Source organism: Oncorhynchus tshawytscha, linkage group LG02, assembly GCF_018296145.1.
Source record: "Oncorhynchus tshawytscha isolate Ot180627B linkage group LG02, Otsh_v2.0, whole genome shotgun sequence".
Taxonomy (NCBI): Eukaryota; Metazoa; Chordata; class Actinopteri; order Salmoniformes; family Salmonidae; genus Oncorhynchus; species Oncorhynchus tshawytscha.
Window position 1 is genome coordinate 74,296,106 of NC_056430.1, and position 26,332 is coordinate 74,322,437.

Genomic DNA, 26,332 nt, shown 5'->3' on the forward strand with positions numbered 1-26,332 from the left:
TGGCTAGAGAGAGAGAGAGATGGCTGGCTAGAGAGAGAGAGAGATGGCTGGCTAGAGAGAGATGGGAGAGATGGAGAGAGATGGCTGGCTAGAGAGAGAGATGGCTGGCTAGAGAGAGATGGCTAGGAGAGATGGCTGGCTAGAGAGAGATGGCTGGAGAGAGAGATGGCTGGCTAGAGAGAGATGGCTGGCTAGAGAGAGAGATGGCTGGCTAGAGAGAGAGAGATGGCTGGCTAGAGAGAGAGAGAGATGGCTGGCTAGAGAGAGAGAGAGATGGCTGGCTAGAGAGAGAGAGAGATGGCTGGCTAGAGAGAGAGAGATGGCTGGCTAGAGAGAGAGAGATGGCTGGCTAGAGAGAGAGAGAGAGAGAGGGCTGGCTAGAGAGAGAGAGAGAGGGCTGGCTAGAGAGAGAGAGATGGCTGGAGAGAGAGAGAGAGATGGCTGGCTAGAGAGAGAGAGAGATGGCTGGCTAGAGAGAGAGAGAGATGGCTGGCTAGAGAGAGAGAGAGATGGCTGGCTAGAGAGAGAGAGAGATGGCTGGCTAGAGAGAGAGAGAGATGGCTGGCTAGAGAGAGAGAGAGAGATGGCTGGCTAGAGAGAGAGAGAGATGAGATGGCTAGAGAGAGAGAGAGAGATGGCTGGCTAGAGAGAGAGAGAGAGATGGCTGGCTAGAGAGAGAGAGAGATGGCTGGCTAGAGAGAGAGAGATGGCTGGCTAGAGAGAGAGAGATGGCTGGCTAGAGAGAGAGAGATGGCTGGCTAGAGAGAGAGAGAGATGGCTGGCTAGAGAGAGAGAGAGATGGCTGGCTAGAGAGAGATGGCTAGAGAGAGATGGCTAGAGAGAGAGATGGCTAGAGAGAGAGATGGCTAGAGAGAGAGATGGCTAGAGAGAGATGGCTAGAGAGAGAGATGGCTAGAGAGAGAGATGGCTAGAGAGAGAGATGGCTAGAGAGAGAGATGGCTAGAGAAAGAGATGGCTAGAGAAAGAGATGGCTAGAGAAAGAGATGGCTAGAGAGAGAGATGGCTAGAGAAAGTTGCAATAGATGGCTAGAGAGAGATTGCTAGAGAAAGAGAGATGGCTAGAGAGAATGGCGAGAGAGGAAGGTGACCAGAATACAATTTTGATAAACTCCCATATCTATTGGGTGAAATACCAGTGTGCCATCACAGCAGCAAGCTTTGTGACCTGTTGCCACAAGAAAAGTTCAACCAGTGAAGAACAAACACCATTGTAAATACAACCAATATTTATTTTTCCTTTTGTACTTTAACTATTTGCACATCGTTACAACACTGTATATACACATAATATGACAATGTCTTTATTCTTTTAGAACTTTTTATTGTTTATTATCCATTTCCCTTGCTTTGGCAGAGAGAGGAGAGGAGAGAGAGAGAGAGAGCTCACTTTTCCTCCGTGACTGAGAAGGGGATGAGGACACTGAGCCATTGGCTCCTCCCCCCTCCTCCTCCTCTTTGGGCTCAGTCTTCATCTCCAGCTTCTTTTCCTCAGTCTCCATTGGCACCTGCTTCTCTTCTGGCTCCTCCTTCACTGACAGTGAACCAGAGTCCTCCTCAGTCTGCAAACAGGAAGTAAAGATGGGCAATTAAAAAAGCTAGGGGAAATGCCTTGTTTACAGTATAAAACATGTGATTCATAGCTTCTATTTCTATGATTCAACATTGTCTAATGACATGGATGGACTCCACATGACTTCTGGAGCTCAGCTTAACTAAGCCTGAATGAATGAACAAACAAAACACACCTCCATCTTGGGCTCGGTCTTGCCACTGGCCGACTCAAACTCCCGCTGGTCCCTAAGCCGCGGCTCGGCCTTGGTCTCCTGGGCCGGCAGGTCAGGCAAAGCATGCTGGGAGTGCGAATGCAAGTCGCCGCTGGCGGCAGAAGCTGGGGTGGGCACCCGGCTATCCAGACTGGCACCTGTCTGAGAAAGCTGAAAGAGAGAGAGGAGCGCACGCCAGAGTGAGAGGAAGAGCGAGAAAAAAGGAGTGAGCAAAAGAAAGAGGGAAAAAGGAGGAATAATAAAAAGAGGGTCAAATGAGCAGTTAGTGGAAAGCAAGTTCTTCACAATGTGTGAAAACAGTGAGTGAGAGACAAGTGAGTTTGGTGGACAGATGAGACATTCCATGGTTGTCATGCAGCTAGAACACAAGATGGCATGGTCAACGGAGGTCAAAAGGTCAACCAGAAAGGGTTGAAGGTGAGAGGTTAAAAAGGTCGTCGTAGGTAGAAGTTCGAGGTGGAAGGGCATGCCATGCGGTCTCAGGGCTCTCACCGGCGTGATCGGGGGCTGCACTGTAGGAAGCTCCGGTTGGGGTTGGGACTGAGTCTGTGGCTGGAGGGGGGTATGTGGCTGGGGTTGAGGAGGCTGGGTCAGGTTTGGGCGGGGAGGGGTGTTGGAAGGACCAGGACCGGGGGTGGAAAGGGTGGGGGTTGAGCTGCGGCTGGATGGCTGCAGGTTAGTTGTGGGCCCCCCTGTGGAGGAAGAGGGTGGAGGAGTGGCGCGCAGGGGGGGCTGGGAGGGGAGCTGGGGGCCCAGGGGACCAAGTGCACTCATGGGGAGGTTAGCAGTCTGCTGCTGCGGCGACTGCTGCTGTAGGGAGAGAGAGGAGGCACACACACACACACACACAACAGAAGACGACACAGAACAACGATTACATACACATAAACCAAACACACACGAACTTGAGTTAAGAAGGGAACCTCATGATAGTCAGTGTGTGAGTTGTGACGGTTAATGATTTTAGTGGGTAATTGAACCCCCCCATCCATCTCTCACCCTTGTGACAGTAACCCAGGCCTTCCCTCCCACCATCTATCCAAACCTCCCTCCCTTTATCTCTCACCTGTGTGACAGCAGCCTGTGCTGGGGGCTGGCCTAGACCCAGGTTGTTAGCATTCATGGCGCCGGAGGCAGAGGGGGGAAATGGGGTCTGGGGAGGATGGAATTGACTATTTTGATTGGCCGTCTGGCCCACCATGCTGCCGCCGCCGCCGTGGGCTCCCAGCATGCCCTGGGCCTGTGGCATCCGCGAGGGAGACAGACCCATCTGAGGAGGAGAGAGTGTTACCGTGGTAATAGGAGAACCAATCAATCAAATCCTAGATATACACAAACACAATGAAGCGTAAAGAGGAGTATGGCAGCCTCAATGCTATAGTTTGGGGCCCCTAAAATACAGCATCATTTCAATATATCCCTTCAAGCCTATGTGAATACCAATTTAAAATCAGAATACAACCAGTTTGCCATTTCAATTAGTCACTGTGCAGTCTCTTCCAGACAGCACCAACAGAGGGGTTGTCTATAACGGGAGAGGTCATCAATTATCACTATGAGAGCTCTCGACAAGGCGGCGTCATCAGTAAGCAAGCGGCGCTCTGACTCAAATCGCTAGGAAAACTAAAATAAATGGTGCGTTGTGTGCTGAAACGTGACCCCTGTTACTCCCGCATCCCACGCTTCGGTTTTTACTAAAGAACTGTCGCCGTGATGCTGCTGAGCGTTAAGAGGGAATGCTGGGAGGACAAACTCTCTCTCACATCCCTTGTTCTCTCCATTCTTCTCTCTCTCAGTCAGTCTTGGTACAACAGTAAACCATGCCAGCAGTGCTGTACTTCAGAGTGGTGGTGCTGCTGCATCATTTCAACCTGACTGACTGACACTTCTCTCTTGGCCACTAAAAATACTCTCCAACATGCGGTGAGTCATGGCTGGAGAGAACATGATGTCCTGTGTCTCAAATGGCACCCTATTCCCTACATAGGGCTCTGGGCAAAATTAGAGCACTATGGGAGGTGTTGACAGGACACCCTTGTATATCCTAGTGTGTGTGTGGTACTCACGGAGGGAACGGAGCCCATGTTGATCTGTGTGGGGTGGTTCATGGGGGAGACGGCACGGGGGCCTAGAGGCTGCTGGGACATCTGGATGTTGGGCAAGGCCATGGGGCTGAACTGATTGAGCCCTGCAGAGAAGAGGTGGAGTACAATGTCAGGCAAGACGCGCACACGCACCCTTACCACGCACCCTCACCACGCACCATGCACAAAGGACATGACGCACAACACACCTGTAGAGAGATGCTAAGCGCATACATCAAATTGATCAACACGAATACGCAGATTCACACCACACACACAAATTGCCTTAGGTAAGAAAACCTAGGGTGGGGTTTGTACCTTGAACAATTTGCATGCGATTCATGATCTGATTTGGCACATTGGGCATAGACACAGGTCCATCTGAGGAAGAGGAGGAAGGAGAGAAAGACAGCAGGATAAGGTAAGGGTTGGAGAAGAGCAGCAAACAAAAATGGCAGAAAAGCAACCACCCCAAACAGTTCCAGAAAAGCCCTGGCTTTGGACCACCCACCACTACCACCTCCAGAGTGTTAGGGTTTAGGATCATGGCTTGGTACTCACTCTGTGGCCTAACAGACTGCCCAGGGCCCAGGGTGTTGGGCTGCGGGAGACCTCCAGGCTGCTGTTGGGCTCCTGCAGCTGTCAGAGGCCCCTGGTTGATGATCTGTTTCTGGAGCCGAGACCTCCTCTTCTCCTCCAGCTCCTTCTGGATTTTATAGATCTTCTCTGCCAGAAAGTGGTAGTATTCATCCTGCAGGGGAGACAACAAATGAATGAATAAAATGGTTGGGTAATGTAGTTCAAAACAATCTAGCAGTCTAAAAACTACAAACTATTAGACTGCATAAAAACTAGTTTACCACCATTATGGCTCATCAACTTCAGTGCTCAAGTGTTGGTAAGCGCGCAAACTGATAGAACAGATAAAAGCAGGACACAGAACTATGTGAGCTGTGGAACCTGCTGATGGCAGACTCATACATTTCCACCTCCATCCACCCCCCCCAGCGCGCACGTCGTACCCTAATGTTGGCAAACTCGTACATGTCCCCCTCCACCTTCCTAGCGCGTGCGTCGTACCCTAACGTTGCCAAACTTGTACAGTGCATTCAGAAAGTATTCAGACCCTGTGATTATATTTTTTCCCTCAATCTACACCCAATACCCCAGAATGACAAATCGAAAACAGGTTTATACATTTTTGCAAATGTATATTCTTTTTACAGAAATTCCTTATTTACATAAGTATTCAGACCATTTGATATGAGACTCGAAATAGAGCTCACTTGCATCCTGTTAACATTGATCATCCTGGAGATGTTTCTACAACTTGGAATCCACCTGTGGTAAATTCAATTGATTGAATATTATTTGGAAAGGCACACACCTGTCTATATAAGGTCCCATATTTGACAGTGCATGTCAGAGCAAACACCAAGCCATAAGGTCGAAGGAATTGTCTGTAGAGCTCCGAGACAAGATTGTGTCGCGGCACAGATCTGGGGAAGGGTACCAAAACATATCTGCAGCATTGAAGGTCCCCAAGAACACAGTGGCCTCCATCATTCTTAAATGAAAGAAGTTTGGAACCACCAAGACTCTTGCTAGAGCTGGCTGCTAGGCAAAACTGGGCAATTGTGGGAGTAGGGCCATGGCCAGGGAGGTTACCAAGAACCCAATGGTCACTGACAGAGGTGTCCAGAGTTCCTCTGTGGAGATAGGAGAACCTTCCAGAAGGACAACCATCTCTGTAGCACTCCACCAATCAGGCCTTCATGGTTGTGGCCAGATGAAAGCCACTCATCAGTAAAAGGCACATGACAGCCCGCTTGGAGTTTACTAAAAGGCACCTAAAGGACTGAAAAACAAGAGTCTCTTTGGCCTGAATTCCAAGCGTCAAACCCAGAGGAAACCTGGCACCATCCCTACGGTGAAGCATGGTGGTGGCAGGATAATGCTGTGGGGATGTTAAGCAGCAGGGACTGGGAGACTAGTCAGGATCGAGGCAAAGATGAACAGAGCAAAGTATAAAAAGATCATTGATGAAAACCTACTCCAGAGCACTCAGGACCTCAGACTGGGGTGAAGGTTCACCTTCCAACAGGACAACAACCCTAAGCAAACAGCCAAGACAATGCATGACTGGCTACGGGACAAGTCTCTGAATGCCCTTGAGTGGCCCAACCAGAGCCCAGACTTGAACCTGATCTAATATCTCTGGAGACCTGAAAATGGCTGTGCAGCATCGCTCCCCATCCAACCTGACAGAGCTCAAGTGGCTCTGCAGTAAAAAAAGTTGAGAAACTCCAAATATAGGTTTGCCAAGCCTGTAGCATCATACCCAAGAAGACAAGGCTGTAATCGCTGTCAAAGGTGCTTCAACAAAGTACTGAGTAAAGGGTCTGAATACTTATGTAAATGTGTTTATTTTCAATTTTTAATACATTTGCAAACATTTCTAAAAATCTGTTTTTGCTTTGTAATTATGGGCTATTGTGTGTAGATCGATAAGGAAAAAAACAACTTAATCCATTTTAGAATAAGGCTGTAACGTAACAAAATGTGGAAAAAGTCAAGGGGTCCGAATACTTTCCGAATGCACTGTACCCCTCCACCTTCCTAGCTTTTGTTGTGTGTGTGTGTGTGTGTGTGTCGTACCCTGCTGTTGGCAGACTCGTACATGTCCCCCTCGACCTTCCTAGCGTATGCCACCAGGTTCTCCATCCGCCTATCCTTTAGAGCTGCCGGATCTGGGGTGGGGAAAATGGCTTGTACTCTGGACAGAGAGAAGTAGAGGGAGAGAGCAGAGGCATTGAATAAACAAACTAATGAACATGGGAAGGACTCTTGAGTCTCTTTTCAAGTGATTCACTGCTTATGTCACCTTAAGACCATGACTTTCTCATTAAAGAGCTTCTGATATAAGTGGATGTGGGTGGTTGTGACTAGGAAGTTGTTTGTGTGGTGGGTGACAATAAATCTAAAGGCTCCCGGTGAGTCCCAATACAAAACCACTGCTTTGGAACTGAACCACGGCTCTGAGAGACTTGTGTTTACTATTCCATTGAGATAAGAGTATTTTAACAGTTTTCAATGGCCGTTTTCCCACTGGAGCCATCTGGACGTACAGTTTGTGGACGAGGTGGTTGCGGAGGTCCTGAGTGACGTGTTCATGCCAGGTCTTCCTGACTCCTGATGCAGAGAGGGGGGCGGCGGTGGGCAGGCTACCCCCCATGGAGCCAACAACTGACCCGTCGGACAGCAGCTGACTGACAGGGGGAGGAGAGGGGGAGATTAGGACAAGGGAAAACATCTTACATAGACCTGAACAAAAGCTCATGAGGACTTCCAATTCAATTAAGTCTGGTGCTGTGTCAACAAGTCAATTCATATGGAAAACTGTGCGAGAGAATCTTCAATACAGCTAAATGTACTCACTTATTATCCATGATCGTGCTGTACGCCTACTTTCATGTTTCAGTCACGATCTATTTCTCAGCTAAAGCAACAGTTTTTTTGAATAACTACTTGATCAATAATTCAATTCCTTGGCACAGCTCCTAGACATGATGTATGTTTGCCGAGACTCACTTGTTGGCGTTGAGAGAGTCCGAGTGCAGATTGGTCTGATCTGACGAGGCCACGCCCATCACCCCGCCCCCCAGAGCCATCTGGTTACCTGGAGAAAGAGAGACACAGCAAGTTAGAATCTGTATGTGTGTCTAGACGCAAGTTAAGATTGTATTATACACACACACACGTCTCGTCAGACAAGACAGAAGCACACACACGCTTTAATGTTTACGCAGTTAAATTAAGTAGAAACTGTTACGAGACGGTTAACTAAACAATAAAACCTGTTGAGCAAGGCCCAATGGAGACTGACTAAACTATGGTCTCTTAATCAAACACTTCTCCCACACCTGGGATCGTGCTCATTAGGCAGCAAACAGAAAATTGATTGAAACATGGAGGGACCACCTTGGGGCTGTGTTTCTGGACCTAAGGAAGGCTTTTGATTACTGAGATTTTGTGATTCTCATTACAAAATTGTCCAAGTTCAACTTTTCCCCCAATGCCTTGAGATGGATGAAATCATACCTTGAAGGCAGAACTCAGTGTGTCAGAGTGAGCGATGAGCTGTCGCCCACTCTTAGCTATGATGTGGGCATGCCCCAAGGGTCAATACTGGGGCCCCTCATGTTCAGCCTGTACATTAATGATCTGCCTTCTGTCTGTACTGGGTCTGAAGTTCAAATGTATGCAGATGATACATGTGCATGCAAAGAGCAAACAACAAGCTGCACAAGTACTCACTACTGTAATGGTCCAGGTTACAAAGTGACTCAGTGTTTGCATCTCAATGTGAAAAAAACTGTTTGCATGTTCTTCACAAAGAGGGCAACAGATGCTACTGAACCAGATGTCTATGTGTCAGGGGAGAAGCTCCAGGTGGTATCTGATTTTAAGTACCGTGGCATCATACTTGATTCCAACCTCTCTTTTAAAAAGCATGTGAAAAAGGTCATTCAGATAACCAAATACGAAATTGTTTGGCTACAGAGGTAGCAAAACTGTACTTCAAATCTACGATACTCCCCCACTTAACATACTGCTTGACTAGTTGGGCCCAAGCTTGCTGTACAACATTAAAACCTATTCAGTCTGTCTACAAACAGGCTCTCAAAGTGCTTGATAGGAAGCCCAATAGCCATCATCACTGTTACATCCTCAGAAAGCATGAGCTCCTGAGTTGGGAAAATCTTGTGCAATACACCGACGCATGTCTTGTATTCAAGATCCTAAATGGCCTGGCTCCCCCTCCACTCAGTATTTTTGTTAAACAGAAAACCCAAACATATGGCAGCAGATCCACAAGGTCTGCCATGAGAGGTGACTGTATAGTTCCCTTAAGGAAAACCAACTTTAGTAAATCCGCTTTCTCTGTGAGAGCTTCCCATGTCTGGAATACACTGCCATCAGACACACATAACTGCACCACCTATCACACTTTCACAAAATGTATGAATACATGGCTAAAGGTCAATCAGATTTGTGATCATAATCCCTAGATGTGTATTGTCACTTTCCATGTTGTCTGTAGCTTGTGAGGTGTGGAAACACTTTGTTGCTTTTATGAACTTGTCTTGCTGCTCTGTCCGTATGCTACGTCTTGCTTGTCCTATGTTGCTCTGTCCGCATGCTACGTCTTGCTTGTCCTATGTTGCTCTGTCCGTATGCTACGTCTTGCTTGTCCTATGTTGCTCTGTCCGTATGCTACGTCTTGCTTGTCCTATGTTGCTCTGTCCGTATACGTCTTGCTTGTCCTATGTTGCTCTGTCCGTATGCTACGTCTTGCTTGTCCTATGTTGCTCTGTCCTATGTTGTCCTCTGTCCGTATATGCTTGTCCTATGTTGCTCTGTCCGTCTTGCTTGTCCTATGTTGCTCTGTCCGTATGCTACGTCTTGCTTGTCCTATGTTGCTCTGTCCTATGCTACGCTTGCTTGTCCTATGTTGCTCTGTCCGTATGCTACGTCTTGCTTGTCCTATGTTGCTCTGTCCCATGCTACGTCTTGCTTGTCCTATGTTGCTCTGTCCGTATGCTACGTCTTGCTTGTCCTATGTTGCTCTGTCCCATGCTACGTCTTGCTTGTCCTATGTTGCTCTGTCCGTCTTGCTTGTCCTATGTTGCTCTGTCCGTATGCTACGTCTTGCTTGTCCTATGTTGCTCTGTCCGTATGCTACGTCTCTTGCTTGTCCTATGCTTGTTGCTCTGTCCATATGCTACGTCTTGCTTGTCCGTTGCTTGCTTGTCCTATGTTGCTCTGTCCGTATGCTACGTCTTGCTTGTCCTATGTTGCTCTGTACGCCTTGCTTGTCCTATGTTGCTCTGTCCTTGCTTGTCTTGCTTGTCCTATGTTGCTCTGTCTATATGCTACGTCTTGCTTGCTTGTCCTATGCTACGTCTTGCTTGTCTATGTTGCTCTATACGTCTTGCTTGTCCTATGTTGCTCTGTCCGTCTATATGCTACGTCTTGCTTGTCCTATGTTGCTCTGTCTATATGCTACGCCTTGCTTGTCCTATGTTGCTCTGTCTATATGCTACGTCTTGCTTGTCCTATGTTGCTCTGTCTGTATGCTACGTCTTGCTTGTCCTATGTTGCTCTGCGTGTGCTCACTGCTCGTCTATATTGTAATTGTTTTTAATAACCTGCCCAGGGACTGCGGTTGAAAATTAGCCGGCTGGCTGAAACCGGCACTTTTAATGCAACATTGATTAATGTCCACTGTCCCTGTAAAAATAAAAATAAACTCAAACCTGAACTGGTCCAATAAGAAACACGAATTCCCATGTTCCATTCCAAAACATTTCCAAAATGTCTTCTGTGGAGTGACCTAATGAACACAGCCCTGCTATACAAAACCACTCTTTACTTAGTGCATTGATGGGTCTCATCAGCTGTGGATGCTGCCCCTGGGTAGCATGCTGTCCCTCTGGGGGGGTCTGACCGGGGGTGGGGGTCTGGTTGCTGTACGGCAGGCCCAGGGCAGCATAGGCCCTCTGCATGGAGGAGGGGTCGATGGGGGTGGGGGTGTTGAGGGAGGGAGAGCTGGGAGGGCCAGAGACCACAGAGGCCAGGGAGTTCTGGAGGGCAGCGTTGGGGGAACTCAGCAAGGCTGGAGGGGGGAAGAGAGATTCTAGTTAACATTGATTGATTGATTTGACTATGATAAACATATGCTGTTAGCTATAGTCCTATACAATGTAATCAAACAAATATACACAGTCATGTAGGCACACATTCATGTATACACACACACACACACACAAAGCTTTCATAACCTGATTGATATTTATTCTTGGAACTAGCCGTGTGAAACAGCAGATATGGTTCTAATCTTAGTGGTTTAACCACATTATGACACACAAGAGCTGTAGAAATTCCTTCAGGGGGTATTACATGTGTAAAATCTGCATATTAAATAGAGTTCAGCCAACATACTACTCTAAGTCTGCATCCCAAATGGGACCCTATTCCCTATAGTGCACTATGGGCCATGGTGTATGTAGGGAATAGGGTGCAATTTGGGACACATCATAAGACAAAAAGAAAAATCAGAGGAGAACAAAACGTTGCTTGCTATTTACACTGGCAGGAGTAAAGTCAGTGGTGCCATTGTGCTTTCCAGCATGTGAATCAGGCAGAGAGAAACAAACTCTCTGAAGAACAGAGTGATGAAAGAAGCTGAGCAGAGGGAGAGAGAATGAGCAAGCAGAGAACGAGAGAGAAAGAAGGAGTAAAAGAGCAAAGGGAAAAAAACAAGAAAGCAGAGTAAGGCAGAGAGAGGGAGAGCAATTAGCAGAGTGAAATAACAAGAAAGCAGAGTAAGGCAAAGAGAAGGAGAGAGAGGGAGCGCAATTAGCAGAGCGAGAGAACAAGAAAGGAGAAAGAAAAAAAGCATCCATGGAGGCAGGCAGTCATCTGGGGGGTTAAATGAATCATCAGCCCACCAGCCAATCGCTCAGCAGGACAGCCACACACCCTCCATCCCCCTCCTCTCCCTCCTGCGTCTCGGATTACAAGCCCAGCAGGAGTCCACTCTTGCTCATCGAGCTGTTCATAGCCAGCCCTGTGGAACGCTAGCCTGGTCCCAGTTCTGATTGTGCCATCTTGCCTAGATCTACGGTCATTGGCAAGACAGCACAAACATATCTAAGACCAGGCTAGAGGTTCTCATTGAGAAGGATGAGGTGGTCTCTAGTCACTGATCGAAGTTCAGTTTTGGGTTTTCACCCTAATGGTTAATATATGGGGAGTCAGTAAACTGATCCTAGATCAGTGTGTGTGGGTACTACTCACGTTGCTGGTTCTTCTTGTCACTGGCGTTCTTTAGCGGCAGGCAGACAGGACAGTCGTGCCGCGTACAGTTCTTCCAGTGTGAGATGATCTGTCTGGATGACGCACAGTGAGCCACTACAGAGGGGAAAGGAAGAGCAGAGGGAACACAGCGTTACACCACCTGTAACACAGGTTTAATGTCACGTGCACAAGTACAGTGAAAAGCCTTTCTTGCACTAATCAATATCAATGTAATACTAAAAAATAACAAGGTAGAACAAAATGAAATAAACACATGAGAAGTACGCTACATTACCAAAAGTATGTAGACACTTGCTCTTCGAACATCTTATTCCAAAATCATGGGCATTAATATGGAGTAGGTTCCCCCTTTGCTGCTATAACAGCCTCCACTATAGTGGAAAGCCTCCCCAGAAGATGTTCGAACACTGCAGCGGGGACTGAATTCATCCGCAACAGCATTAGTGAGGTCAGGCACTGATTTTGGGCGATTTGGCCAGGCTTGCAGTCGGCTTTCCAATTCATCCCAAAGGTGTTCGGTGGGGTTGAGGTCAGGGCTCTGTGCAGGCTAGTCAAGTTCTTCCACACCGAACTCAACAAACCATTTCTGTATGGACCTCGCTTTGTGCACAGGGACAATGTCATGCTGAAACAGGGAAAAGCCTTCCCCAAACTATTGCCAAAAAGTTGGAAGCACAGAATCGTCTAGAATGTCATTGTATGCTGTAGCGTTAAGATTTCCCTTCACTGCAACTAAGGGGCCTAGACCGAACAATAAAAAAAAAAAGCCCCAGAACATTTATTCCTCCTCTACCAAACTTTAGTTGGCTCTATGCATTCTGGCCGGTAGCGTTCTCCTGGCATTCAACAAACCCAGATTTGTCTGTCGGACTGCCAGATGGTGAGGCATGATTCATCACTCCAGAGAACGCGTTTCCACTGCTCCAGAGTACAATGGTGGCAAGCTTTATACCACTTCAGCCAACACATGGTATTGGGCATGGTGATCCAAGGCTTGTGTGCAGCTGCTCGGCAATGGAAACCCATTTCATGAAGCTCCCGATGAGTTCTTGTGCGGACGTTGCTTGCAGAGGCAGTTTGGAATTCTGTGTTGCAAGGACCGCATTTTTACACGCTACACGTTTCAGCACTTGGCGGTCCCGTTCTGTGGCCTACCACTAACGCTAAGCCGCTGTTGCTCCTAGACGTTTCCACTTCACAGCACTTACAGTTGACCGGGGCAACTCTAGCAGGGCAGAAATTAGACGAACTGACTTGTTGGAAAGGTGGCACCCTATGACGGTGCCACATTGAATGACACTGAGCTCTTCAGTAAGGGCCATTACACTGCCAATGTTAGTCTATGAAGATCGCATGACTGTGTGCTGAGTTTTATACATCTGCAGAATCTGCTAATATGAAGGGATGTCCACATACCTTTGACCGTGTAGTGTAAGTAAGATATATACAGGGTCAGTTTGAATATTATATTTTCAATGTGCAGGGATTCTGGAGTCATAGCAGCAGATAGAGGTCACTAGGCATCAGGATAAATGACAGAGTAGCAGCAGCATATATGATGATTATACATTACAAAATGTATTTGTAATAATGACAATTACAACAATACTGAATTAAGACTTACTTTTACTTAATATAACACATCAATAAAATCAATTTAGCCTCAATTAAATAATGAAACATGTTCAATTCGGTTTAAATTATGCAAAAACAAAGTGTTGGAGAAGAGAGTAAAAGTGCAATATGTGCTATGTAAAAGCTAAGGTTTCAGTTCCTTGCTCAGAACATGAGAACATATGAAAGCTGGTGGTTCCTTTTAACACGAATCTTCAATATTCCCCGGTAAGAAGTTTTAGGTTGTAGTTATAGGAATTATAGGACTATTTCCCTCTATACCATTTGTATTCCATATACCTTTGACTATTGGATGTTCTTATAGCCACTTTAGTATTGCCAGTGAAACAGTATAGCTTCCGTCCCTCTCCTCGCTCCTCCCTGGGCTCGAACCAGCAACACAACGACAACAGCCACCATCGAAGCAGCATTACCCATGCAGAGCAAGGGGAAAAACTACTAGAAGGCTCAGAGCGAGTGACGTTTGAAACGCTATTAGCACGTGCTAACTAGCTAGCCATTTCACTTCGGTTACACCAGCCTCATCTCGGGAGTTGATAGGCTTGAAGTCATAAACAGCGCAATGCTTGACGCACAACGAAGAGCTGCAGGCAACGCACGAAAGTGCTGTTTGAATGAATGTTTGCTTCTGCCTACCATCGCTCAGTCAGATACTTAGATACTTGTATGCTCAGTCAGATTATATGCAACGCAGGACACGCTAGATAATATCTAGTAATATCATCAACCATGTGTAGTAAGTGATTATGATTGATCGTTCTTTTATAAGATACGTTTAATGCTAGCTAGCAACTTACCTTGGCTTAATGCAATCGCATAACAGGCAGTCTCCTTGTGGAGTGCAACAAGAGAGAGAGGCAGGTCGTTATTGCGTTAGACTAGTCAACTGTAAGGTTGCAAGATTGGATCCCCCGAGCTGACAAGGTGAAAATCTGCCGTTCTGCCCCTGAACAAAGCAGTTAACCCACCGTTCCTAAGCCGTCATTGAAAATAAGAATGTGTTCTTAACTGACTTGCCTAGTTAAAATAAGGCTGTAACTTCTGAACACAATATATATGGATAAATACGTGTTTAAAAATGTCAACAAATGAAGAACAGATGACTCTTGGTCAACCAATGTTTTTTTTTTGTCGGCAACAGCCCTAGATTCCAACCACACAAGCCTTAGACTGTTCTCTTTGTTTACGGTACTGGTGCATCAGGTCTGACACCAACAGGCTCCTGAACAGCTTCTAAATAGCTAACAAAATGGCTACACGGACTATCTGGGTTGACTCATGTTATGATTTTTTTTTGGGGGGGGGCACTGTTTCCATGTACGATCACAAGATACATACATATATATATATAATACATATATATATATATATAATACATATATATACATAATACATACATATATATACATAATACATACATATATATACATAATACATACATATATATACATAATACATACATATATATACACATAATACATACATATATACATAATACATACATATATATACATAATACATACATATATATACATAATACATATATATATATACACATAATACATATATATATATACATATATATATACATAATACATATATATACATAATACATATATATATATATACATATATATATACATACATATATATATACACATAATACATATATATATATATACACATAATACATATATATATATACACATAATACATATATATATATACACATAATACATATATATATATACATAATACATATATACACATAATACATATATATATATACATAATACATATATATATATATACACATAATACATATATATATATACATAATACATATATACATAATATATATATATATACACATAATACATATATACACATATACATATATATAATACATAATACATATATACATAATACATACATATATACATAATACATATACATACATACACATAATACACACATACATACATACATACATACATACATACACACACACACACACACTAGAGGTTGACCGATTAATTAGGGCCGATTTCAAGTTTTCATAACAATTGGAAATCTGTATTTTTTGGCGCCGATTTGCCGAGTTAACATTTTTAATACCTTAATTTAAAAATGATCAAATATAATTGTTTCCTCAATCTACACACTATACCTCATAATGACAAATAACTGATTTTTTAGAAATGGTGGGGGAAAAAATTCAGACCCTTTACTGAGCACCTTGTGAAAGCACCTGTGGCAGTGATTAAAGCCTTGTCTTCTTGGGTATGATGCTACAAGCTTGGCACACCTGTATTTGGGGAGTGTCTCCCATTCTTCTCTGCAGATCCCCTCGAGCTCTGTCAGGTTGTATGGGGAGCATCACTGCACAGCCATTTTCAGGTCTCTCCAGAGATGTTCAATCGGGTTCAAGTCCGGGCTCTGGCTGGGCCACTCAAGGACATTCAGAGACTTGTTCCGAAACCACTCCTGCGTTGTCTTGGCTGTGTGCCTATGGTTGTTGTCTTGTTGGAAGATGAACCTTCACCCCAGTCTGAGGTCCTGAGTGGTCTGGAGCAGGGTTTCATCAAGGATCTCTTTGTACTTTGCTCTGTTCATCTTTCCCTCAATCCTGACTAGTCTCCCAGTACCGGCTGCTGAAAAACATCCCCACAGCTCTCATGGCCAGAGTCTTCAGGTGCCTTTTTGCAAACTTCAAGCGGGCTGTCATGTGCCTTTCACTGATGAGTGACTTCTGTCTGACCACTCTACCATAAAGACCTGATTGGTGGAGTGCTGCAGAGATGGGTGTTCTTCTGGAAGGTTCTCCCATCACCACAGAGGAACTCTGTTAGAGTGAGCATTGAGTCCTTGGTCACATCCCTGACCAAGGCACTTCTCCCCTGATTGCTAAGTTTGGCTGGGCAGCCAGCTCTTGGAAGAGTCTTGGTGGTTTTTCTCCATTGAAGAATGATGGAGGCCACTGTGTTCTTGGGGACCTTCAATGGTGCAGAAATGTTTTGGTACCCTTCCCCAGATCTGTGCCTTGACACAATCCTGTCTCTGAGCTCTACAGACAATTCCTTCAACCTCATGGCTTGGTTTTTGCTCTGACATGCACTGTCAACTGTGGGACCTTTATATAGACAGGTGTGCCTTTCTCGTGTTCAATCAATTGAATTTGCCACAAGTGGACTCCAATCAAGTTTTAGGAACATCAAGCATGATCAATGTTAACAGAATGCACCTGAGCTCAATTTCGAGTCTCATAGCAAAGGGTCTGAATATTTGTGGAAATAAGGTATCAGTTTTAATTTTATTCATTTTAGAATGAGGCTATAATGTAACAAAATGTAGAAAAGATGAAGGGGTCTGAATACTTTCTGAATGCACTGTATAGACACAACCTGTTTGAATAAAATCAACTATATATGTTGGCTACCGAGCTTGTCTGGTGCTTTAAGCACTGCGATTAAAAATGACAAATTACTAAAAAGAGGGAGCCAGAGATAATATAGCCAAACCAGAAGAAATAACCTGTTCTTGACCCCCTCCTCCCCCGGTGGCCTTGGCAGATTCTATCATTACGTTCCTAAAGTTGCCGGTAATAGGCTACACCGAAGGTCGGCCACCTTTTCCATTTGGAGTGATAAGTTAGCGTACCATTTCCACTGCTCTGCTTGTCAGTTATGATTTTTATCTGCACATTTTCTAAGAACAGTTTCATTTCAGTTATAACGTTTTCGAATGTCTAAATCAACGTCATGTGGTTAATCATAATTCTATCTAAATTAAAATGATACAAATCTAAAAGTAACTTCTATTGCCATTGCCAATATGACTGAAGGCGAATAAACTAAGATAGAGTCGCACACTACATATAATGTATAGGTTAAATCATCAACATTTCAGCTTCACTGTGCCTTCAGGGTAATGTCATGAATACTTGAACCAGGTTATGTAGACAAACAGTGCAATTAGTGCAACCAATCACAGGGGGGTGTGAGGGTTGAGTCAATTATTAGAGTTAATTAGAATTAATTGAGTGAAACTTAAAAATCAATAGTTTATGGCATATTAAATATTAGGCTATTGTTATCATTAGCAAGCAATTGAATATTGTCCATAATATTAGCATCAACAGGCATTATTGTTTAATTCAATGTCACATATTTAATGGTTTCCTATTTAATTTATATTTGTTACATGTAGTCTTTTGGTTCAACCTTAATGCATAATAAGCATCAACAGGGGGAACATATTAGGCGTATGCTAATAAGTTGTAGAAAGAATATATCAATTCATAAAAAACTTCATAAGATGGGTCTGAGAGCAAAGTAAATATTCAGACCACTAGGGGGCCAACATTTTTAGACAGGATATCCAGTAAGCCTCCCTTAGTAGTAGTAGGATCTCCATGTTACCTCCCCTCCTTGGTAGAGCAACATGCTCCAATGCCTGTGTATTTGAGGGAGCAGATTGGATGGTTAGCTTCAACAAAGTGAGCTGCTACTGGATAGTCAATGTTCTTACACCTGATTGAGCTGTGGTGTTCAGCTATACGTTGTTGCAATTGTCTTTTCGTTGTGTCCTACGTAGGCTTTTCCACATGAGAATGTCAAAATAGCCTACATAAAAAGCCAACAAATAAAATCATTGCAGCGCGGAGGTAGAAAATATCATGATAAAAACCCATATCCTAAAAAAACACATTGGCTACGCATACAATGTTTGAAGTTCCTTGCAGACAAGCTATCAACTATTAACTTGTTCCGGAAGAAGCTTGTGATAGCAAACTTGCATAAAATACTCTGGGCCCTCAGAGTTTCCGTCCCAGTGAACTCCGGACAGACACAGCTGTAGGCTGTTTGTGCAAGAGATAAGAAGTAAATCAGGTATGGATTTTCTACCGGATCAGAGCATGACATTTTTCCCCCATTTCATTCGGAGTGGTTATCGAAAGGAAGAGAGCTGGAAAGATTTTTCAAATAGGCTACGTTGAGGAACTATTGTCAGGACACCGATCCTGTAGAGGTTAATGACGCAAACTAAAAGATAAAAAGCGCCGGAAACAAGGAAAGCAGCCTCTGGGTGCAAGTTTTCCTGCTTGTTTATAGCCTCGCATAGTTTATTAAGTTCCAGCGTGTTATTTTTCTTGTTCTGAGGTGGAATGTATACAACAGTCACGATAACAGCAGAGATTGATGATTGCGGTCGTCAATCATCAATCTTATTATCAAGTGGCCAGTAGAATGGAGGGAAGAGGGGGCCAGTTTTCCCTTTGCCTTAATCGCGCAAATACTCCCCCTCTCGTCTCGAACGCCGGCGTTTTCACTTGGATACCCCGAAAATTGGGTCGGAATTACAGAGAGTCCAGGGCAGATTAGTCGAAGTTGAAGCTGGATTTGGCCTAAGTAACTGACGATCTGATGTTCAAAAGTTATTGTCGGTTTTAAGAACTGATAGCGGATACATTGTGAAAATAAAGTACAAATAAATGCCAAAATAATCCCAAATTAGCCGAGTTGGGTTCGAGCTCGCAACCCGGAGGCCACACAGTAAGGCACCATCTGTGTGTTCAGTGAGCAACTACAGAACAAAGTTAGACAACCAACACTGGCTCTCAAAACAAAAAGCAACAGCCAATATTTATATAACCCCAGATTTTCATATTCTACATTGACCAGGAAGAGGAGCCTATAATATCTCTGACATGAGTACAAAATGCACTTTAAGAGAGCAAGAGTGTATTCGTGCCAACAGCATCCAGGCCTTCCAAAGCAACACAGAAAGCAGCAAGGCCTTAAACAATAAGTCTTGGCTTGTTATAACACCGAGGGAGAACAAGAAATTGAGGAGAAACCAGAGACTCCCCAAAGGCCTGGTTATCATACCAGGCTTCTCACAGGGATAATTCAGACTGGGAAGAGTCTACTACATATGGCCTTGGGAGGCAGAAGAAGAGAACTACAACCAAAACAAAGTGTTTTTTTTGGTTCTGGAATCTGTACCTGCCAGATTGGGTTTCTCCTGGCAGTGTTGGCTAACTGGCTAATAGAGAGTCCCAGGGCCCTGTTCAACAGAAGAAAAAAATAATTGGGCAAATTCAGCACCTAGTCATTGGCCTCATTAGGGAGAGAACAAGAAACAACAAAACATGTTTCTCCTGGATTTGTAGCAGACATATTGGGTTCCCTCTATTCTCCAGAGCAGAGAACCCAAATTGACTAACAGAGAGCCCTGGATCCTGTCAGTAGGGCACACAATAGCAAAACATTTTGCAACGGTAAACTAGAATCTGGCAATTATTATTGGAGAAATTCAAGTAGAACCTCCGCATTTCAGAATGTTTTAAAACGTTTTCGCCCAACTGAAGATGACCCCGACTGATGTGCCTGCTGCTGCCACTAGCCCTGGGATAGCCCTGGGCAAGCCCTGGGGTAGGAAAAGAGGGAGTCTAGAACTAAAGGCAAGTATACATGAAAGTGACAGCTAAGTGAATAAATTGCTCGAAGCGGTGTAGAGAAGTATGAATGCATAACTATTAAGGAATACACCAACATGGCAAGACTGTTTGAGCATTAATAATAATACCCTCAAATATATCTCAAAATGAATTTCTTACAGATTCAATACACAACCCCTCATAATAAGAGCTTAGCAACAGTTTACTTAGATTCTGTGAATTCTCAAAACAAGCCAATCCAAGCACCAGAATCACCTAAGAAAATACAACTCTATTTACTTTAGATCTGAGAAAAAGGAACAATTACTCTGAAGAGGAACGTTCGTGCTGATTATTTGGGTGGTGGGTAGCCGAAGGAAATGAGCTGGCAGAGACACGAAGAACCAACGACTTGGCATGCACAAGTGTTTGGCTTCATATGACACTTCAACCAGACAGCATACCAGGCCAGACATAAATGAGAGGGAGGCTGGAGGGGAATTTTCCATTAAAGCCATGAAAGAGAAAATACAACTAGAGAATGAAGGGAAAGAAAGAGAAAGGATTGAGAGGGAAAGAGAAAAGGGGAGAGAGTGGGAAAGTAGCATTCGAGGTGTAGAACTGGAAATCCCCAGTGGCGTGACCAGATTAGGCAAAGATGCATGGTGTGACCGTTATGAGTGAAGGAGAGAGTCTGGCCTTTGTGTTACTTGGAGAGAAGTCAGATAGGATGAGTGGAGGGAGGGAGGAGTGATGGAGACAGGGGGAGAGAGAAACCCTGGCGTCAACGACCCAGCCATGGTGCTACTCCACATCGAGGATGAGTCCCCACCCTCCATTAGTCACAGTGCCAGACCTTGACCCCCCCCAGTACTGACCCTGGCAGGACTTGCCGGCCTGGCAGTGGGTCATGTGGTTGAGGACATTCTTCATGGTGCGGCAGTGTGGCAGGGCGCAGGCCCGCACCTCCCCATTGGCTTGCTCGCGCCGCTGGCACTTGTGGGCGTGGAGCAGGAGCACCAGCTGCTGTTGGATCAGTTTGCGCTTCTCCGGGTCGGCCGTGGGGCCAGTGATGGATACACTGCCGGGCACAGGGACCATGCCCACCGAGGGCACCTGCTGCCCGGGCTGCTGCTGGAGCTGGAGGGGTGGAGGAAAGAGAGGGGGGGGACATGTTAAAGAACCTCTACCTCAAAATAATTGCACCTAACTACAGTGACATCAGAGGGTCCCTGGATCAATGCAAAGCCTTGACATTTGCATTTAACAGAGAGAACAGGAAACACTTTTGAAAAAAGGTTGTGCACTCTTTAGGGAATAGGGTGCCAGACTAGGTGTGGACAGGAGGACTCACCAGGTTTGACACGCTGGTGACGGCGGTGGTAAGGGGTGCTGCCTTGTTCTGAAGCTGCTGGGGGTTCACCCCCTGCCCTGGCCCCCCCTGGCCATACTGACCACCAAACGGACTGCCACCGTTACTGCCCAGGCCCAACTGAAAGAACAAAAAGGAGAGAGGAGAAGGAGAGAATGGGAGAGGGGAGAAAATGTCAGGAAGCATTTAAAAACACCGTCCATGCTAATAACTAAGTCGCTCTGGATAAGAACTTCAGTTAAAATGACCAAAATGTATCAAGTGTCAATTCCATTTCAACAAGCCAAGCACACAAACCCAAATCTCAAAACATGGAAAATGCTCCCAGCATCAATTTGTCTTCTCCAATTCTGCACCAATTTGTCAACAAGCAGATCTCCCAGTGAGGTCTATGCCAGTCACAGCTCGTACATGGTGCCATTATAGCTCTGCCAACTTGGTCCCACCACAACCCTGATAGTGCCAACACAGCTCAGCCATAGCCCCACACCACAACCCTACTGCCAGAGTTTGAGCTGCAGGCTGAGGAGCCAGAGGGCCTTGGCTGCATCCCTCCTCTTCCTTCCCACTTTCTCCCTCAGTACCCCTTCATCTCTTCCTCTCCATCTACAATCACCCCAGCTATCGCTTTCCTAATTCCCCCTTCCACAGCATGGAGAAGCCAGACAGAGACCCCTACATCTCTCCCCCTCTGATCCCACGCAGCAGGCAGGCTTAGACCACGGCAGGTGGCAGAAACACCCTCCCTCCCTCGATCCATCCATCCCCCGGGGACAGTCCCCCCCAGGCCGTTGACAGCGCTCCAGCAGACCAGATAAAAAGGCCCAGCTGAGGCAACCAGAAACCAGCAGCTTAATTCAAACACACACACACACACACAGCTGAAGATAGATGGAGGTGGGTTGGGGCCTATCTTTCTGTCTCTCGCTGACACTCCACACAGACGAGCACTGAAGAAAAGTGCCCGCCGTGCACTCCAGACACTCCTCCTCCTCCTCATTCTGACACTCCACACAGCAGCCAGCTCTGCTTTGAGCCTTGCCACTCCACTGTCAGACGAGAGCGACAGAGACACAGGAGTGTATTCAGCTTGTCTGGCCGTACACATAGATAACCTTATCCCTCCCGGTCTTCCCTAATCCCTCCCTGTCTTCCCTATTCCTCCTTTCACACGCACCCCCTTATTCTGCATCTGATGAAGTGATTTACTGCCCAATGGTACGGCAGAGAGCCATGGAAAGAGGAAGATCACACACCCAGAAGGGAGATTTACAACCTAGCAAAATGCAGTCAACAGACCACAACAAAGACCATCACCATGAAGAGACACTTTCTCCATGCCCCTCTCTATCTCTCTGAAACAACTCAACTACAACCAATATGCTCTCGTTCAGTCTCTCTATCCCCTCTACCTCACACACCAAACTAATCACCACTGAGTTTCTCAATCTCACACCCATACCAAACTCCTACAGGTTCTCTCAGCAGACTGGTCTCCATGTAAACACACAACACTGTTAAGACCCCCTCTCTGTGTTGAGGTTACAGACAGGCAGTACCTCTCATTAGACAACAGACTGCAGAATGGATGGTTTCCTATTGGTTTCCTGTGAAACCACATAAGAGCAGTGTCACTGAGGCTTAGGTAAACAATCCCTAGCAATCTACACACACACGGTTATAATCAACTGTAGACTCCCCTAAGGACAGTGATTGAGTAGAAGATGAGAATGTTAACTCAATATTAGTCCATAGCAGTTCGTCACAAATAGAATTCTAGTTCTAATTCTATGCACAGAGCTTGCAACTGAATAATGCTGCCAACAGATATCTAATGTCCTTAAAAAAAACAGACTCAAGCCAATAGGCAACCAGCTTGTCACATGTGCAGCCCATTGTACAAAAAGAGAGCAGTTATGAGTCTGCAGTGCTGTTGGTGGAGATGTTTTTAAATTGTCCCCCAAGGACACTGGCGCGCTGTTAGAAATGTATCATCCCGTTAGAAACAAAGACCAGGCGTTGTAACAAAAGGCTACGGAGGTTCTCACCTCTCATTAATTCATTGGGCAATTAAGCCAGTGAATTAAGCCCAGTAAAAACTTAAGCACTGGCTTGGTGTTTGACACAGAGGCAGCATCAGACATTGGTGTAGTAGAGCTGTACAAGGCACAGGAGGCTGGCTAAGTGGTTCCTGGTCCCAGATCTGTTTAGGGACCATAGAAAGGGGCAAGACAAGACCAACATATCTGGGACCAGGCTATGGCTACTGCCACGTTCACGTCATGTCGGAGTGATCGGAGGAACGACATGTCTACTTAGAGTTCACGTGCTTTGAGCTCGGAAGGAACAATTTCGGTTGCCATTTTCAGTGGTGCGTGGCGTCAGAGTTAAGCAGGTGGGAAAGATCAGGGCCCAAAGTTCATACCAGAGTTTCCTAGTCGTAATTAATCAAATAAAAATGTTATTGGTCACATACAAATGGTTAGCAGATGTTATTGCAAGTGTAGCAAAATGCTTGTGCTTCTAGTTCCAACAGTGCAGCAATATCTACCAATTCCACAACAGCTACCAAATACACACAAATCTAAGTAAAGTAATGAATATATACACCGCTCAAAGGTTTGTCACTTAGAAATGTCTTTGTTTTTGTCCATTAAAATATTGTCAAATTGATAAGAAACGCAGTGTAGACATTGTTAATGTTGTAAATGACTATTGTAGCTGGAAATGGCAGTTTATGGAATATCTACATAGGCGTACAGAGACCCATTATCAGCAACCATTACTCCTGTGTTCCAATGGCACAGTGTGTTAGCTAATCCATGTTTATCATTTTAAAAAGGCTAATTGATCATTAGAAAACCAGTTTACAATTATGTTAGCACAGCTGAAAACTGTTGTTCTGATTAAAGAACCAATAAAACTGGCCTTCTTTAGAAAGGTTGAGTATCTGGTGCGTCAGCATTTGTGGGTTCAAAATGGCCAGAAAATGGCCAGAAACAAAGAACTTTCTTCTGAAACTCGTCAGTCTATCCTTGTTCTGAAAAATGAAGGCTATTCCATGCTAGAAATTGCCAAGAAACTGAAAATCCCATACAATGCTGTGTACTACTCCCTACACAGAACAGCGCAAACTGGCCCTAACCAGAATAGAAAGAGTGGGAGGCCCCAGTGCACAACTGAGCAAGAGGACAAATACATGTGTCTAGTTTAAGAAACAGACACCTCACAAGTCCTCAACTGGCAGCTTCATTAAATAGTACCCGCAAAACACCAGTCTCAACGTCAATGGTGAACAGGCGACTCCGGGATGCTGGCCTTTTAGGCAGAGTTGCATAGAAAAAGCCATATCTCAGACTGGCAAATAAGAAGAAAAGATTAAGATGGGCAAAAGTACCCAGACACTGGACAGAGGAACTCTGCCTAGAAGGCCAGCATCCCAGAGTCACCTCTTCACTGTTGAAAGCTTTGTTTCTGGTCATTTTGAGCCTGTAAATCAAACCCACAAATGCTGATGCTCCAGATACTAAACTAGTCTTAAGGCCAGTTTTATTGCTTCTTTAAAATTAGAACAGTTTTCAGCTGTGCTAACATAATTGCAAAAGGGTTTTCTAATGATCAATTAGCATTTAAAAATTATAAACTTGCATTAGCTAACACAACGTGCCATTGGAACACAAGTGAAAGTCGCTGATAATGGGCCTCTGTACACCTATTTGTTTAATTTCTTTCACCTTTATTTAACCAGGTGGGCCAGCTGAGAACAAGTTCTCATTTACAACTGTGACCTGGCCAAGATAAAGCAAAGCAGTTCGACACATAACACAGTTACTCATGGAATAAACAAAAATACAATCAATAATACAGTAGAAAAATCTATATACAGCATGTGCAAATGAGGTAGGATAAGAGAGGGCAGGCAATAAATAGGCCATGGTGGCAAAGTAATTACAATATAGCAATTAAACACTGGAATGGTAGAATGTGCAGAAGATGAATGTGTAAGTAGAGATACTGGGGTGCAAAGGAGCAAAATAAATAAATACAGTATGGGGATGAGGTAGATTGGATGAGCTATTTAAAGATGAGCCATGTACAGGTGCAGTGATGTGTGAGCTGCTCTGACAGCTGGTGCTTAAAGCTAGTGAGGGAGATGGGAATCTCCAGCTTCAGTGATTTTTGCAGTTCGTTCCAGTCAGTGACAGCAGAGAACTGGAAGGAGAGGCGGCCAAAGAAGAATTGGATTTGGGGGTGACCAGTGAGATATATAGTGGGGCAAAAAAGTATTTAGTCAGCCACCAATTGTGCAAGTTCTCCCACTTAAAAAGATGAGGCCTGTAATTTTCATCATAGGTACACTTCAACTATGACAGACAAAATGAAAAAAGAAATATCCAGAAAATCACATTGTATGATTTTTAATGAATGTATTTGCAAATTATGTATTTGGTCAATAACAAAAGTTCCTCAATACTTTGTTATATACCTTTTGTTGGCAATGATAGAGGTCAAACGTTTTATGTAAGTCTTCACAAGGTTTTCACACACTGTTGCTGGTATTTTGGCCCATTCCCCAATGCAGATCTCCTCTAGAGCAGTGATGTTTTGGGGCTGTTGCTGGGCAACACAGACTTTCAACTCCCTACAAAGATTTTCTATGGGGTTGAGATCTGGAGACTGGCTAGGCCACTCCAGGACCTTGAAATGCTTCTTACGAAGCCACTTCTTCGTTGCCCGGGCGGTGTGTTTGGGATCATTGTCATGCTGAAAGACCCAGCCACGTTTCTTCTTCAATGCCCTTGCTGATGGAAGGAGGTTTTCACTCAAATCTCACGATACATGGCCCCATTTATTCTTTCCTTCACACGGCTCAGTCGTCCTGGTCCCTTTGCAGAAAAACAGCCCCAAAGCATGATGTTTCCACCCCAATGCTTCACAGTAGGTATGGTGTTCTTTGGATGCAACTCAGCATTCTTTGTCCTCCAAACACGACGAGTTGAGTTTTTACCAAAAAGTTATATTTTGGCTTTATCTGACCATATGACATTCTCCCAATCTTCTGGATCATCCAAATGCTCTCTAGCAAACTTCAGACGGGCCTGGACATGTA

General features: G+C 44.8%; 1 protein-coding gene across 1 annotated transcript in view; it reads right to left on the reverse strand.

Moving 5' to 3' along the window:
- Positions 1-26,332, reverse strand: part of crebbpa (CREB binding protein a) — a 65,702-nt gene that overhangs the window by 13,679 nt on the left and 25,691 nt on the right. Inside the window, exons 3-16 of the mRNA XM_042304625.1 lie at positions 21,205-21,342; positions 20,729-20,990; positions 11,753-11,866; positions 10,326-10,568; positions 7,481-7,568; positions 7,018-7,158; positions 6,548-6,665; positions 4,451-4,640; positions 4,208-4,270; positions 3,872-3,993; positions 2,872-3,075; positions 2,298-2,615; positions 1,767-1,955; positions 1,409-1,580 (exon numbers count right to left, since the gene is read on the reverse strand). Coding sequence (XP_042160559.1) covers positions 1,409-1,580; positions 1,767-1,955; positions 2,298-2,615; positions 2,872-3,075; positions 3,872-3,993; positions 4,208-4,270; positions 4,451-4,640; positions 6,548-6,665; positions 7,018-7,158; positions 7,481-7,568; positions 10,326-10,568; positions 11,753-11,866; positions 20,729-20,990; positions 21,205-21,342 — 2,362 coding nt within the window. The remainder of the gene's footprint in view (positions 1-1,408; positions 1,581-1,766; positions 1,956-2,297; positions 2,616-2,871; positions 3,076-3,871; positions 3,994-4,207; positions 4,271-4,450; positions 4,641-6,547; positions 6,666-7,017; positions 7,159-7,480; positions 7,569-10,325; positions 10,569-11,752; positions 11,867-20,728; positions 20,991-21,204; positions 21,343-26,332) is intronic.